At 37.4% G+C, this 17992-nt stretch overlaps 1 protein-coding gene across 15 annotated transcripts in view; it reads left to right on the forward strand.

The window, feature by feature from the left end:
- The window catches only part of LOC145680804 (uncharacterized), a 296773-nt gene that overhangs the window by 148721 nt on the left and 130060 nt on the right, over positions 1–17992 (forward strand). For all 15 annotated transcript variants that reach the window (XM_081751866.1, XM_081751865.1, XM_081751864.1 and 12 more), the window contains exon 7: positions 4734–4850. In XM_081751866.1, coding sequence (XP_081607992.1) covers positions 4734–4850 — 117 coding nt within the window. The remainder of the gene's footprint in view (positions 1–4733; positions 4851–17992) is intronic.

Genomic DNA, 17992 nt, shown 5'->3' on the forward strand with positions numbered 1-17992 from the left:
CGGAAATCCTTATCGTGTGAGTTCGATTCTCGTTTCAAAAATATATTATTTTATTTAATGAATTATCCTTCAATACAATTATATAATATAGTTGTTTTAAAATAATTAAGTTGAATTTATTCATACTACCGCTTCATGACATAAGTAATGATTAAGTATAAAACTCATCTCATATATATGCTGAATATTGACGAAAATTTGGTTTATTATATGTGAAAATTAATTCAAATTAGATTAAACATATAGTGGCACAATATATATATGTACTGTGAATTCATCTACTAATATTAGGAATACGGAATGACTTGTTTAAAGCTGCTCGTAATACTCATGAAATTATTAACTCTCTCCTTACACTTTACGCTGAGACTGAAAGAGAGGTAACTGTCCTTCATTAAAGGTTTAGAAACTGAAATTTAGTAACATACCTTGCATGTGAAAAAGCAGTGGTTGAAAGTATAGTATTAGAATATCCTTAATTCAAATTCTGAATTCCAAACCATCAAAATTTTGTAACTCTGAAACTTGAAAGTTCTAGAACCTAGAAGTTTACTAACAAAAATATTAAATGCAGCATAATATCCTCACAATATTGTGGAAAATAAACAGTTAAAAACCAAATTGTAACAAATTGAGTAATGGAAGTATATGCCATTGTTGCTGTAAGTTATATTAAACACGTAACAAAGAAAGTCACAAAAACTCAAAATGTTATTTTTCTAAGTTTGTTCATGTTAGCTAACAAGTTGAGCGCGGTATTCACAATACTCAAGTTTTGAATTATTATCCAACAGGCATATTTATTGGTAGAATTTCACAAGGACGGAAGTTTGCAAGAAGTTATATAGTGCTAAAGTGTCCTTACTTTGCATATAATCAAAATCGCTTTCAGCTATTGTTCATGATTTTCTAAACTACTGGAAGTTAGGGAATCTTGTAAATTAAGAGCAAATTAATTTTGCTGTAGAACATATAAATAAACTGAAAAGTTTATACAAAATAAGATAATTTGAATAATTGGATATAAACATGGTAATTGGAAACAACACCCGAAACAACACCCGCTATCACTGTTAGTACATCCTCTTCAAAATGGGAAATCCTGACAGTACGCGGGACAATGGTGTCACCCATATCCTGTAGCACAGATCCAGTGCAAGTAGCCGCTCAAAGACATTCGCAAACACGGACTGATAAGGCATTAGTCTCGCTAGGTATCTTGCTTGCTATAATCTGGCTAACGCTCACCCATACCCACCAGCCTCATAATATACTAAACTTATATCCTGTTGCTTTTTAGTTTGATAATTGGCCATTTTGATCCCACCATTCAACAATCTCTATTATGTTAAATAATATGCTGATTTACAACAAATGACAGATCGAGTTGAAAACGGTATGTAACATTATACATCCTGCTTCTCACATCTCTCAGATATTAAACACACAATTTCAATGCCATTCAAAGTCTTGTACTTTACAATACTATAGCAGAGCTAGTCATTTTTGAATGACAGTAGGGCAACTGTCTCTAATGAATTTCAAACATACTTACATTTTAATCAATTGCATACTGATATTCTAATCGCAAACGAGAAACAATTTTCTGGCTCAGGCGTCTAAACCCTAACCAAAATATGAACTTTCGCTGCTGCACGATAGTCGGAGAAGATGGAACGTGAAGCGCCAGCACAACCACTCTACCTTGAAAAATTGTATTATATCAACGTATGTATCATATGTGTATGTGCATGCCTGTCATAAGTTATGGAAACACTTGAATGCAGATGTGCCACGTGTAGGGGTTTGGAATTTAACACTTACCATAAGTTATTTTGTTTGCTCCATGACAGCTGCATTTAATATGAAGAACATAGAGAGAGAGGAGGACAACGATTTTTCAATTTCTTATGTTCGATACTGCACTCGTTGTATTCAAGTTTTATAAAGATGTTTATTACTCATGGTATCACCAATTCGTTCATGATCTACTATTCGTTTCGAGTCATATGTGACCCATATGAATCGATCTTGGAATCCCATGATTATAAGATGGTGCTTAATATTATTCATTCGTTGTGGCAATGCAAGTCCACCAGGTAACAATAAGCTTTCAATTTACTTGCAATTTGTTTTCACTATCTCTGTGATAATCTCGTACGTTCGGAAGTCAGACAGAGGAGGGTTAGGTGAAGAGTAGATATTAGCAGCAGTGCAAATATATACTATTGTTCCCATACACGTCCGTGTTTTTTTCCATAACATTGCGTAAGTGCTTCTCTTTACCGCCTGTGATCCTTTCAATGACACTCTCAGGATTGTGACTGCCTGGCAATACCATGTGTCGTCTTTCTTACCTAGCACGTCAGTCACATACCCAGCGTAATTTTTTTGCTGGGCACCTACATTAGGAGGAGTCTTATCATAAGTGTGAATGAGTTTCCCTTACTGTCTAATATATTCTCATTCTCTGAAACCATTTCACACATTTTTGTCATCAGCTTCTTTAACGTAAGGAGCAGCATTGCAGAATGTTGCTTTGTTTAAAGTCTACCTTTGAGGAAAAATTACCAACTATTCCCGAGATATCTACTTTCTTAACACCAACTTCTTAACTAGTATTATTGCTTTGTATGTCGTCACCTCCTACACACTGTCAACAATCTGTGTTTCATTTTAATGTGGGAAGTGACGTATTTATGATTTTGAATTGGGGGAAGGTTTTGCTGATTTAGTCTTAGAAGTGTTAAAATTCTGCAAGATATTTCGCTTACTTTAATAGAGTAAACAAAATTTCGGGGAGGATCACAAGCCCGGAAGTCCCCCTCAATACGCCCAGAATTCCCCTAAGCCGAGAACCAGTTAGCAAAAATGCCTACGCTAATAGAACAGTCTCAATAAAGTTAAGTCCTCCGTAGATAGCACGAAACGTACTATACCGCTTCGCATCTCTTCTTGCACTATAGGTCTCATAGCTTCCATAGAGTTAGATAAAAATCAGCCAACCAATCAACAAAATTAAGTGACCAATAATAGCTTACCATTTCCGCTGACATCTATTTTTAGTGAGCTCCCTCGTGGTAACGGTATATGATTAGCCTACGCGACTTGGTGTGGAAAGCCTAGATCAATTCCCAGTAAGAGTACATCTAATTAGATCCCAAGCCAGCTTGTAAGACCACGTTTAAAATAACATCGCTGCTGCAAGAGATCCATCTCATCAATTAACCAAACATTCTATACTTTTACTTCTACTGATCCGATCATAGGAAACTTGAAATAAATGAAACCAGTTAAAGACTTGGGAGATTGAATACAAATATATTAAGACTGAAGGACTCTGATATAAATTACAAGTAATTTTCCTTTCATTTTCTAATATTATTTACTAAATAAACTCCAGAGAACACTAAAGAGGCTACTTTAGTGGGACACATCTTGAAAAGTACTCGTTAATTTAACGATATGTTTCATCGCTTATGGGACAGAAATACTAGGTTTGAATCTTTTTTAATAATAGATAATTGTTTTAGAAACATGTTGTTTAGACTCTTCATGAAAGAATGAATCCTTGTGAACACCATAATTAATCACCAGCACTGTGCGAGTGTAGGCTCGTGTTTGCTTTCTGTATTTGTTGCTGATGAACCTCGAGTAGTAGATTTTGTTCCACATAACAGAGCAATTTATCTAATATTTTATAGCTTTACGTTTCGGTAAAGTTATTGATTGGTGTTTGTTCATTTATTTTTCTTTGCCATTTCATATAAACCTGGTGCTCAATGTTGAACTAAAAGTGCAATCCAACTAAAAAAAAGACAGAGTTATGTTTGCCGCAGTTTCTGTGATCATTTGTTAGAGATATAAATATTCAAAATAATTAAGAACTTAAAAGTAAATACATATATCGCAAGGAAATCGGATGAAGATCTACATATTACAAGTATCACCTCATCACACTACTTGTAAAACTTAATCATGCGATGAAGAAATAGATCATAGAGTGTCTGTTCAGGGATTTAAATAAAACGCCTCTCGTTAATGGGGTGACTTTAACTGAAACTTAAAATATTTTCTACAAAGAGTATTTAAAAAAATACATGTCCACTGTTTTAACCTGATTCATATTTTTGGCTTCAGCCAAGTTGGAAGTTACACGCTAGGCAGAATTTGTACTTTTGACGTTCAATGCGACGTAATGTGTAAAATATCAAATATCTCCAACGTGAAAAAATAGAATAATGACTTAAATTCCACAAAAAGAGACGACTAATATCTTAATGAAAAATTTGGGAAGATTAATCTCGTCTCGCAAAAGTGTACAAAGTGGAAGTATGATTACATATATCCTTTCTAGGGAAGTAAGGTGGAGTTCAAATATTTCTCTAACCATAGCGTGTCTTACGAATCGCGGTTGTTATAAAGGTGTAACTCGACAGGTATACTCTGCATTACTAGTAACAAAATCCATTTCAGAGTTTACTAGACAATATGTTGTACTTCTTTACATGATTCCCTTCAAAAAAGAAACCTTCTGAGACACAATTGTCTCTTTTTTTTAGATATAGGCTAAACTCTTTAATTATAAATTTATGAATATTCACCCTATTAATGAACGTTTTCAAAAAGTAAGTTTAAATAAAATCTTACTTCTAATATATGTCGGAAATTTCTAAATTATAGAATTCTCTCTTAACGAATACTTGTCAATTTGAAATATTTTCCTTTGCCAGCAAATCATACATGTGGGGCAGATGAATTTAGATGTAATTCAGGGCAATGCTTACCAGGCATGTGCGTGTGCGATGGAGAATATGACTGCCCTGACCATGAAGACGAAACTAATTGTGGTAAGTTCACTATTCGTTTTCAATATATTCATTATAATTGTAAGTGTATATTATTTTTGCACAGAATATGATAACCATATTGCAGTATATTTGGAAGTTGTACAAATATCATTTATGAATATACCACTATCAACACATTGGCTATATACTGACATTAACATTGCCTCGCATTTACTTGTACCAACTGCTTGTACTGTGTTCAGTATTCACTGTTAAAGTACTGTTAAGCGACTGTTTTAATTTTGTTTTCGCACACGAGTGTCATTCTTCCTATGCAGTTTGGTTATCTCCAAAAGCTCTCCAGTCTCCTATAAGCACCTTGTCATTAGCTTATTCCTGAGATCTAATCAACTTGATGTGTCTTCACGTGTGGTGTATTCTGAAATATATCTGCGTTTGGGGAAACGTGTTTTCTTTGAAAATGAAAAAAAGACTATTCGTAAGTATTACCCTGGACTGTTGGTTTCCTTGCTTTGCTGTTTGTAGTTGTTCTGGTCACGCTATCATTGCAAGACGGATTGGCACTATAGCACGGCCAACAAGAGATGGTCTCTGACGTTTCTTACCACATGCGGTGGAACATTGCAGCCCTACTTTGATACCAGTGTTACAAACCACAATCACTCTGTCTTATACCATTAATTAAATTGCCACTACAGTTGCACCGAAAGAAACCTTGACACGCGAGTAGTGACAATGTCACTGCGAGCTGTCAGAGACGTTCTCTTACTGGACGCACTATAGATTGCAGAAATTATGTAATATACATTTTTGTAAAACTGATGGACATTACTAGTATTATTTGTGGGGATAACGTATCCACGCTATCAGAAACTCTTATCTCACAGATTACTGTTAACAGTCTGATGCATACTCTCCATGTTACAGTGAAGGCCGAAACATTAAGCAGAATGTTTGGTACTAATGTGTAGAGTATTCGGAAGACATTAAACTGAAAACATTTAGTACTATTGAATAATTTAGTGTAAATTTGGTCATTCACAAGCTTGCGTGACAGATTTTCACTGTTAAATTAGCATAAGTGAAGCTGCTAAGATTCATAAAGATTCTCGATTTAGTTATTGCTTTCTTTTACATTGCATATAGTTCCTTAATTTATCATTTATTTTTTATTATGCTATCTTGAGACCTGCTTGTGTAATTTCTGAATTTGATAATTATTTACTTTAATTTTGTTTATATTTAACTAAGTTTTTATTAATTCTTGTTATATTGAACAACATTCAGTCGATCATTGTTTTGATGACGAGTGCCATTTAATAATATGATTTATTTGTTCCTTAATATTCTGATAATTGTGGTAAATGACAGTATACTTGAAGTATTCATTTAACCTCAGTCAACGGATGAAACAATTACCTTGACTGTATAGCTGCAGGTAAATTTTCTGTCATCTTAACTTTTTAAAACATATTCTCGTGTTTAATAAGGATACAACCGTGTAGTCTGAGAATTTAAGTAATTATCATACAATAGTGATCACACATCAAACTACTCGAATATTCCTTTTCTTTCGTTACACTTCCTCAATATACAGGCTACTCCAGAAAGTATTTTGGTGTTTGTGATGGCAGTTATGAGTTCTAAATTTTCTAAGTTCATCTTCGGGCATTCTCAGAAACAGTAAACTTAGAATACTAGCTCCGATCAACTAAGCCAACCTTTGCAATAATTAAGAGTTGAGCGGATGTGTTTCCTTTTTTTAAAATGAAATCAGAATTAATGAAACATTATTGTGAAGATATGTGTACTTGGACACAGAATGAAACGTTTATTTTGGAGTTCGGGACATTTTATTTCAAAATTCATTACAGTCAAAAGCATAATCGTTCGTTTAATGTTCAATCACTTTTCGTTTTTTTCTCTAACTTCATTTGCTTTTCCTTCTAGGAAGTTTTCTTGCTGTCTGTCATTTCTTTCTTTTACATGTAATTTCTCAATCAAAAAAAAAAAAAAAAAAAAAACAGATTGTTTTCCTGTCAGCATTCCTATCACCACCCTACCTTTGGTTAATCTATGAGCACGCATTTGTTTTCATCAAGACAGAAGAAATAGTCAACGACCGAGGATATCAACCCGGAAGGAACATCGAACAAAAAACCTTTGAGACACTTTTGGAGGGGATAGTCCGCATCGCAAGAGAGACGAGTCAACATGTATGAGCACGAACAACGATTTCATTTTTACAAGAAGTTTACCTTGCTCTAACGTAGAGAGCCCTTCGCCTTAGTTAATCTTGTAGTTATTAGTTGCGATGGATTATCCGTCAAAGAGTAATTTCGACTTTGATTGAATTTACTGTATTCGCAACGTGAGTTTTCCTGCCCGGGTTTCTCTAAACCTTAAGTCTCAACTACTTGAACGACCAGCTGACCAGTTAGAAGGATGGACGGACATCAATTCACCGGGAGGATCATGGAGAAGGCAGCTCTACAAGTAAGTGCAAATAGATTATCCTGTCCTAAAAGTTACTCCCTTCTCACCCTTTTCAACCCCTTTCACATCACGATCTGTCTCTTTTTGTATATGTTTGATTTTATTTACATGCGCCCAGGTCAGATCCTGTATCTTACGCTCTGCCAAATTTAATGCTTGCAAAATTCTGGGCGCAACTTATCAGTTTTGAGGTCCCCAATTACGCTTTCTGCAAGTGCATTATCTTAGCTCTCAGACTGACAAGAGGCGACTAAAGATTATTAAGTATATTAATATACACTTATCCGTTTATCTGCCGTTGTTCTCAGTTGGGTACATGCTTTTAGAAACCGTGTTGAGATTATGTAAACTTACGATATGGACGAGAATTAGCCTTTTATGAAGAAGGAAGTTTGAATAATTTATTTCAGCTGAAATATCTTGTTGTTGAAACATTTTTAAGACTTTTTGAAAAAAATAATTTTACTATTTAGCCGCTCTTCGGTATATTTTTTAATTCGTGTCGAAGTACTGTTTTTTTCTGAAAATTTCAGAAATATCAACTGAGAAACATCAGTGTGTATAATAAAAACGATTGGCAGAGAATACAATTGATATCATGTTGGAGGACGAAACCCCTATAGAAATGTGTGGCTAAATTGAATTGCACTTTGGTTACACATAATGCAGATATGGCGCTAAGACTTTTGTTTTACAAATTATTGCCCTAAATATTGCTGCAAAAAGTGCTGGTGGAAAATATTTTCTAATAACTTGAGTATTGCTGCTATAGTTATCTTGCTTATGCACTGGAGCTTCATTACAATGATGAAAGTGAGCACCTTGAGTTCAGAAGAGAAGTGTCAAAAATGACCTTTATGCTCCAGAGGATGAGAACCACATCAAGACCAGGACCAGGAACAGCAATTTCTGTATCACGTAGGAAAACTGATGGACATTCCATAACGCAGTGTGATCGGAGACGTGTCCTATGTGGAAATAATGCTCCTTTGAAGTGTTTCGAGCGCAAGAAAAGAATTCACGTCCATTGCTTACTTAAATATTATGGCATTGATTCATTGTAAATTAGCAATTCTATTTCTGTAGAGACAATAAAATAGTATTGAATTTCCAGGACATTACATTCACACTATATACTGTGTGCTGTTGTATTGAACTGCATTGAAAACCTTATTGCATTCTTTAACAAAATAAATACCTATATATATAAATTCAAATTAAATTATAATATTACAATCAAATAATAAACTTGTAAGCTCATGTAATAATATGTATCTACAACGTTTTAAAAGCACAAAGCTCCCATGTTCCCAAATGGGAAAACGACGTATTTCATACATGCAAGACGATTTTTGAAAATAAAAACACATGAAAAAATAACTTCAATTTCAAAGAAAACAAGAAAATTTTGTTAGATATGTACTTTCCTTTTAATTCGGCAGGTACACGGTTAAGTATGTTATAATGCAATATTTCCAAACAGTGTAGCCATCTGAGAGTACACTTCCTTAGTTGCGATCTACCCATACGTAGGATACATGTCCACTAAAAGCAGAAATATTCAGCACAGTTTCGTATACATAGTAAACGATGATAAGCATGAGAAAAATACAAGAAAAGAAAACAAGGAGAACAGTATGTTCTACAGATATTAAAACCATTGTTTTAAAATTCGAGTATTTTTCTTTCTTTAGAACAAATTTTCCAGGAGTATTTATATTGGGTCACTGATAAAGCGCAAAACTTCTTGTTGTGAGATAATGACTTCGATTCTCGTTTGGTAAATGCTTTTTATTATTTATTGAAAAATCTCTCAATACAGTTGTAATTATATAATATAATTGTTTTAAAAAATTAAGTTGAATTTATTCATACAACCCCTTCATGACATAAGTAATGATTAAGTTTAAAATTTACCTTAACCCTTTCCGGATTCCGGATTTTTGGGCTATTTTTTAGACTTTCAGTCAAGTAGCTACTGCATCGTCACTTTTTATCCTAGGATCATGGTTCATATCTCGTTCTCTTCAGACTTGAGCTGGCTTTCAAATGGTACCACCTGCATGCTCATACCATATACCAGGATCGAAAAAAATGATGTCAAAGGAAAATTTCGGAAATAATTTTTTTCTCGAATTTTGGGCCCCTCTGGAGCGGCCCTGTGTGAACGTAGCCATCTAAAAAAATCTAAATAATATGACTTGGTATACTGAATGTGTGTGCTAAATGTCAAGTTTCTATCTTGAATACAAAGGGCGAGAGAAATTTTATCAGGAATTTCCACCATGCCCCAAATTACCGTAAAACACCATGATCTCAGGTAAAAAATTTCCTGATACATTCCTAATTACCCTAGGTCATATTTCGCCCATCGTTCTCTTCAGAATAGAACTGCCTTTCAGGCGGTATGACTCAGTGTCTTCATCATGTATCTAAGGCGGGAAAATCTCGAAACAAGGGATTTTTTGGGTCTAAAATCCTTTTTTTTTTCAAATTTTAGCCCCCCTGGACCCCACTGTTTTAACGCAGAGATCTGAAAAAAATCTGGTAAATACTACTCGGTGGGCTGAATGTTTATGCACAATTCCAAATTTAGGTGCAAAAGTAAGCCCGCAAAAAAAAAAAAATACCAACAATGTCCCATATTCCCGTATACAGAGGGAAATTTTTAAACATTCCCTGAGGCATCCCTAATTACCCAAGGGTCATGTTTCCCCCATCATTCTCTTCAGAATAGAACTGCCTTTCAGGCGGTATGACTCACGTGTCCTCATCACGTATCTAAGGCGGGAAAATCCCGTAAACGTATTTTTGGTAAAAATTTCACTTTTTCAACCTTTAGCCCCTCAGTACCCCCTGTTTTAACGCAGAAATCTGACAAAAAATCTGGTAAATACTACTCGGGGACTGAATGTTTGTGCACAATTTCAATCTTCTATGTGCAAAAATAAGCCCGCAAAAAATAATACCGAAAATGTCCAAAATTCCCCTATACATAAGTATATTTTGATAAAAATTCCCTGACACTTCACTAATTACCCTAGGGCCATGTGTCACACATCATTCTCTTCAGAATAGAACTGCCTTTCAGGCGGTACCATTAACTTGTCTCCATCATGTATCTAAGGCGGTAAAATTGCGAAGAAAGGGAATTTTTTGGTAAAAATATCACTTTTTTCAAATGTTTGACCCTCTGGATCCCCTCCTGTTTTAACGCAGATATCTGAGAATAGAATCTAGTAAATACTACTTGGTGGACTGAATGTTTTTGCAAAATTTCAATCTTCTACGTGCAAAAATAAGCCCGCCAAAAATACTTTACATAAACCCCCCAAAAAATATTACACGAAAATATATATTTTAGAATTATGACGTCATCACCTCCTATGTCTCGAAGCAGGAAGGTGTGAAACCATACGTAATGTCTTCTACAATGCCTCTGGGCTTAAAAAAAAAAGACGAAAAAGCTCAAATAGGACGCAATGTACCATGAAACACCCGTATGGTACAAATTGTACCATGAAATCCCCAAAGGGTTAAATATGTTGAATATAACAAATTTGACTATATTATATATAAAAATTAACTAAAAATTAGATAAAAACACGTAATGGCTATACATATATGTGTATTTCGTATTCATCTAGAAATATTAGTGATACGGAATCATTTATTTAAAAGTGATCGTAACACTAATGAAGTTATTAACTTTCTCCTAACACTTTACGCTGAGACTGAAACATAGGTAGCTGTGCTTCATTAAAGATTTAGAAGGTGAAATTTAGTAACATATCTTGCATGGCAACAAGCTGTGGTTGGATGTATAGCATTAGGATGTTCTTAATTCAAATACTGAGTTGCAAAACATCAAAATTTTGTAACTCTGGACCTTCAAAGTTCTAGAAACTAAAAAGTAAAAAAAAAAAAAAAACGACAATATTCAACATAGTATAATATTCTCACAATGTTGTAGGAAATAAACCATTAAAATCCCAATTTTTCTCTAATTTTGTAAAAAAGTAAATGCCATTGGTGCCTGAAGTGTTATGAAACACTGCACATTCAAAGTCATATCTCTTCAAAATATTTTTGGATGTGTGTTTTTGGAGGATGAGTGCTGCATTGAAAATAGTAAAGTTTCGAATTCAAATGAAACACGCATTTTTATTAGTAGAATTGCACGAGGATAATATGAATAGACGGGTGATTGCAAGACAAGTTTAGATTGTTCTATCGTGGGCCGTTCTGTGAACTAGGGTACGGACATAAATATTATGCCCAAAACCCTTCAGCATTGCTTATATTCAGCTTCTTTAGCTCATGCATTATATTGTACAGTATGGCTGACAGATATATATATATATATATATATATATATATATATATATATATATATATATATATATATATATATATATATATATATATATACTTCTCCTGAGTCCAATCGTGTCTTCTGAGATAAAGCCAGCAGTTTATCCCGAGTTCTGTGTCTATCTTCTTCGGTAGATCTGTCAAGTTCTTTTTAGGGTAGGCTTCACCTCCGCCGAAATATTTCCATGTGTGTTTTACGTTTGGTTCACAACGCGGAAAGTCAATGAAATCTATATGATGCTCACCTGCAAATCGTTTCTGAACGACTTATGTAGTGTATGTATTGGGAATGGTCGTGCTGGAACCAGTGTTGGGCAAATTTCAATTGAATTAACAATTAACAATTAATCTGTAAATTTAATTGTTAATTGCAATTAACAATTGAAATAAGTAATGGATAATTGTTAATTGCAGTTGGCCATTGAAAAAGGAGAATCAATTGCAATTGATCAATTGATTGAAAGTAATTGCAGTGGAAAGTAATTGCAATTGAATTATGTAATTCAATTACAATTGAAATTAATTGGCAATTGATTCAATTGCAATTGATTTCCACAGCAATTACTTTCAATTGATTGATCAATTGCAATTGATTTTCACTGATTAATTTTCAACACTGTAGTTCAGAGAGGGCGTGAGGCAATGAAAACTTTAGCCATGACCAATTGACTCACCACCCGTCGTGACCCACGACCCACCGTGACCCACTCTGACCCACCACCCACCATAAACCACTCTTACCCACTGCGACCCACAGACCCACCAAAACCCATTGTCATCAACTCTGACCCATGATTCACGCCCTCTTCTCTACTGACTAAAGAGTTTAAACTTGTAACAAAACAAGCCTATAAAATTATCACTCATCGGAGTTTGAATTTCTACGATCAATCGCTCAAGCACCCCACTAATACAATAACGGCGGATCTGACCTTTCTAATATAAATAAAATAGAGTTTGTTCGTGTGTCTGTCTGTCTATCTTTGTGCGGCCTGTGGACGAGACGAGTGGACCGAAACTTTTCAAAATTTGGTCACAGGTAGCTTGGTCTAGGCCCCAGACCAAGACGAAGAGTTTTTTTTTTTAAATTCCTTACTAGGGAGTCTCCAGGGGACGTTTACCGGGACCGGCGTGGGAACCAGAAAAGTCGACCGAGAGTTACCAAATTTTGGTCAAAGATACCTTGGTCCAGGTCCCACGCCAAGGCAAAGCGTTTTCAACATAATTCGAACCAGGGGGTTTCAGGGGGGCGTTTACCGGGACATGTAAAAGTAGAACGATATCAGTGTCGATTTCATAGTTTTCGCGGTCGCTGAGATCAATGGTGAAACTCCGATCGCATTAACTTCCAAATTCACCGTGTTGGGCTGTGGGCCGTGGGTCAACGGGGGGGATACCGAAACGTAAAAGTAATCCAAAATGACCGATATTAGTGTCAAATCCATAGTTTTCGCGGTTGCTGATATCAATGGCGACACTACCATTAGCGATTACTTTCAAATTCATCCACCCTTATATGCGGGTCTTGGGTCACCAGAGAGGGGAATTCCGAGACATGTAAAAATAATCGAAAATGACCGATATTAATGTCAAATCCATAATTTTCGGGATAGCTGAGCTCAATGGTGAAACTCAAGACCGCGTTTACTTTCATATTTAGCCCCCATCAGCTAAGAAAGGGGGGCTTTATAAAAGGGATCACGAGACATGTAAAAATAATCCACAATGACCGATGTCAAATCCGTAGTTTTTGCGGTGGCTGAGATCAATGGTGATACTTTCATTGGCGATGATTTTCAAATTTAGCCACCATTGTATGCGGGCCGGGAGTCACCGGGGGTGGGGAACTGCGAGACATGTAAAAATAATGGAAAGTGACTGATATTAGTGTCAAATCCATAGTTTTCGCTGTCGCTGAGATGAATGGTGGTACTTCCACAGGCGTTGACTTCCAAATACAGCCCAAATTGGCTGTGGCCCAAAGGCATTGTTTTTTTTCAAAATTGGAACCAGAGGATTATAGGGACTTCTACCGGCATATATAAAAAGTAGTAGAAAATGGCAGATGTTAGTGTCACATTCATAGTTTTCGCGGTATTGGTTGGGGGTTGGTGGGGGCCAGAGGAGATTTTTTCACAATACGAACCAAGGGGGTCTGAGGGGTGGTTCACCGGGACATGTAAAAGTAGTAGAATTTGTGTCGAATCCATATTTATTGGGGTTGCTCAGACGTATAGTGACACCCCCGATAGTGTATACGTTTAAATTCAGCCCCCATCGGCCTTCCCAATGAAAACACATGTACGTTGTTGGATATATATTCACACAAAATATATCCAATTTTAGAATGTTTCTTAATTGTTCTCACGTTGTTCAGTTCGTTTACATTGATATTTTATCTGATCCATGCGAAGAACGGGCATAACAGCTAGTACAAAATGGTAAAGTGTTTGTTATGGAACAAATTATAATGAATTCAATTATATAGATAATAATTATAATTAATAATTATTTCCTTGTTGAATTATAGATACTTTTCAGTGGAAAACTGAATAAAATTTAAAAGTACCAAATCAACGTAAAGTAGACCAACGTAAAGGAAAAATGTATAAAATTTTCTATATAATTAAGCTTACAAACTTCCTCGTTTTCTGCGTCACCGGAAATGGGTCAATGTTATCCTACAAATATGGCGGAACAAGTTAATCCTGTTCCGTCAGGAACGATTTCGAGGTCGTTTCCTTCACATCATCTTGTGCGTGTTTTCTACCGTTTTGTAAACCTATTTCCACGTTTTGTGAATCAATGGTAGTGGGTCAAAATGGGCATTGAATGTGGGAAGAAAAATGATCCTCTCTCCCACGAGTATGGAATTTCAAGGTCGCTTTTTCGCATTGTTTAGTGCATGTTTTTACCGTTTCTGCGCATATTTTCACGTTTTGTAGGCCAACGAAAGTGGGTCAAAGACGACCTACAAATATGGCAGAAAAAGGCATATCCATTCCACTTTCAAGGCCCATTTTGACCCTCTCCCACTGATGCACAAAGCGACATAAAAAATGTGAAGAAAACCACCTCGACATTCGATGGTGACGGAACAGCATTAGGTTATTCCGCTATACTTGTAGACCATTTTGACCCATTTTCGTTGTCGCACTAAAGTGTAAATAGGAGCACAAAACAGTACAAAGCAGGCACTAAACGATGCGAAAGAACCAACCCCGAAATTCGATAGTGGCGGAACAGTGAGCCATTTAACTCCCACTTTAAAGCCCCGTTTAACTCACCTCGGGTGTTGCACAAGACGAGAAATAGGCGCAGAAAACTTAAGAAAAGGGCACTAAACGATGCGGAAGGAAGGACCTCGAAATTCGATAGTGGCGGAGGAGTGAGTCATTTTCGTCACACTTTGGAGGCCCATTTTGACACACTTCTGGTGACGCGCAAAACGTGGAAATAAGGGCATGAAACGGCACGAAACATTCACTAGTCGATGCGAAAGGAAGGACCACGAAATTCGGTAGTGACGGAAAAGTGGGTCATTTTCGTCACACTTTGGAAGCCCATTTTGACACACTTCTGGTGACGCACAAAACGTACAAAACAGGCACTAAACAATGCGAAAGAACCGACCCCGAAATTCGACAGTGGCGGAACAGTGAGCCATTTAACTCCCACTTTAAAGGCCTGTTTAACTCACTTCCGGTGACGCACAAGACGAGGAAGTAGGTACAGAAAACATTTAAAAAAATAGACACTAAACGATGCAAAAGAAACGACCTAGAAATTCGATAGTGTTGGAACAATGGGTCATTTTGGTCACACTTTGGAGGCCCATTTTGACACACTTCTGGTGACGCGCTAAACGTGGAAATAAGGGCACGAAACGGCACGAAACATTCACTAGTCGATACCAAAGGAAGGACCAGGAAATTTGGTAGTGGCGGAGCAGTGGGTCATTTTCGTCCCACATTCGAGGCCCATTTTGACCGTCTTCCAGTGACGCACAAAACGTCGAAATACGCGCACAAAAGGGTACGCGATGTAAAATTAACGACCTCGAAATTCGATAGTGGTGGAACAGTGGGTCATTTTCGTCCCATCTTGGAAGCCCATTTTGATCCCCTTCTGGTAACGCACAAAACGTGGAAATGGGGGCACGAAACAGCACGAAAATTCAGTAGTCGATGCAAAAGGAAGGATCTCGAAATTCGGTAGTGGCGGAGAAGTGGGCCATTTTCGTCCCACCTTCGAGGCCCATTTTGACCGTCTTCCAGTGACGCACAAAACGTCGAAATAGGCGCACAAAAGGGTACGCCATGTGAAATTAACGACCTCGAGATTTAATAGTGGCGGAACTCTTGGTCATTTTCGTCCCATCTTGGAAGCCTATTTTGAGCCACTTCCGGTGGGTGACGCACAAAACGTGGAAATAAGGGCACGAAACGGCACGAAACATTCACTAGTCCATGCGAAAGGAAGAACCTAAAAATTCGGTAGTGGCGGAGCAGTGGGTCAATTTCGTCCCACCTTTGAGGCCCATTTTGACCGTCTTCCAGTGAGGCACAAAACGTCGAAATAGACGCACAAAAGGGTACGCCATGTGAAATTAACGACCTCGAGATTTAATAGTGGCGGAACTCTTGGTCATTTTCGTCCCACCATGGGGACTCATTTTAACCCACTTCCCATGACTCACAAAACGGAAGTAAAAGCACAAAACGGCACAAAACGATGTGAAGGAAACGACCTCGAAATTCATTGGTGGCGGAAGAGCAATAATTTGTTCCGCCATATTTGTAGGCCCATTTTGACCCACTTCCAGTGATGCACAAAATGTGGGAATAGGCGCACAAAGCGACACAAAACACGCTCAAAAGATGCAAAACAAAGTACCTCGAAATTCGTTGGTGGTGGAACAAGTTAATGACGCCGTGAGCACCAATATAAGTATATACTGTAGTTCTTACCAGGGGGCGCGGTGAGTCAGTGGTAGAACGTTCACCTCCGGTGCTTGAGGTCCCTGGTTCGATCCCAGCTCGCGCAGTTTGGACTTTGTGGTGGACAAACACCGTGCTCGTGGATTTTCTCGGGGTTCTCTCGTTTCCTCCCATTTTCTTCATTTCATATCATTTGCCATAATCACCGTCTCCTTTAGCCTAACCGGAATAAGCGTGGGACGTAAAACCAAAGATTTCATATCATTTTTTGTAGTTCTTACCATCAAGGCTGAGAACTGCACGGTCCAATTTTTTTTAGCCAAAGTAGAAGCCCAACCGGAATAGTGATGTCAACCGGCCCGGCTCGGTTCAACTGAGGTTACAACTTGAGCTGGCTTGGTTGGGATTACCCATCGACTGGGCTCAATTGAGCCAATGGCTTGAATCGGCTCGGTAAAGATGAGTTATCGACTCGGCTCGATTGGAGCCAATGGCTCGAACCAGATCCGTTGAAACGAGTCCATAGGCTGGGTTCGAGTTAGCTTAACTGAGCCAATGGCTCGAACCGGCTCGGTTGGGGTAAGCAATCAGCTCGGTTCGGTTCGGCTCGTGTGAGCCTTCGGCTCGAGCTGGCTCGGTTGGATGAGCTGTTGGCTCGGCTCAGTTCTCAGTTCGGCTCAATAAGTGAACGAGCTGTGAGCGAGCCGCTTGAGTCGTTGACAACCCTAAACCCGGGTCGAGCAGTTTTAAACATGTTTGGCTGGAGTCCCATAACTTCTAACAATTTTTGGCTCGAGCCCGAATACTTGCTCCTCCTGAACTCAAACCAAGAACCTCGTGACCGATGTCCTTGCCTCCTGAAGATTTCTTGACTACCGAGATCGACAGTAAACTAATTTTTAGTATTCCGATACAAACCGCCTATATTCCATGTTTATACAGGTACACTGTGTTATAATAATAATTAGTTATAGTAGTAGTAGTAGTATCATTGATAATTATATTGTCTATGTAGGATACTTGAAGATAGTAGTACTTGGAACTACACAAAGGATTTAGCTCGAATTGGCTCGACTCGACTGCAAACTCGATCCGAATTCGAGTCGAGTTGGGGGAAATTTTTCGAGCCGAGATCTCGAGTCCAACTCAAAGATGTCTGCTTCGAGTCGAGTCGAGTTTTAAAGAAAACTCGCTCGAACTCGCTCGTGCTCATTCCTATTGTATGCATGACGGGCATATAGAGTTTTTTCGAGGGGGATAGAACCATAAACATAATATATTTTAAAAATACTTAGTTTCACGGCTTTCTTCCCAGGGGGGAAAGGGATGGTAGGTATGCAGCATTTCTTATAAGTACCTTATTTGAAATAT

Source organism: Thermobia domestica, chromosome 3 (genome assembly GCF_964235325.1).
Source record: "Thermobia domestica chromosome 3, izTheDome1.hap1.1, whole genome shotgun sequence".
NCBI classification, from domain to species: domain Eukaryota; kingdom Metazoa; phylum Arthropoda; class Insecta; order Zygentoma; family Lepismatidae; genus Thermobia; species Thermobia domestica.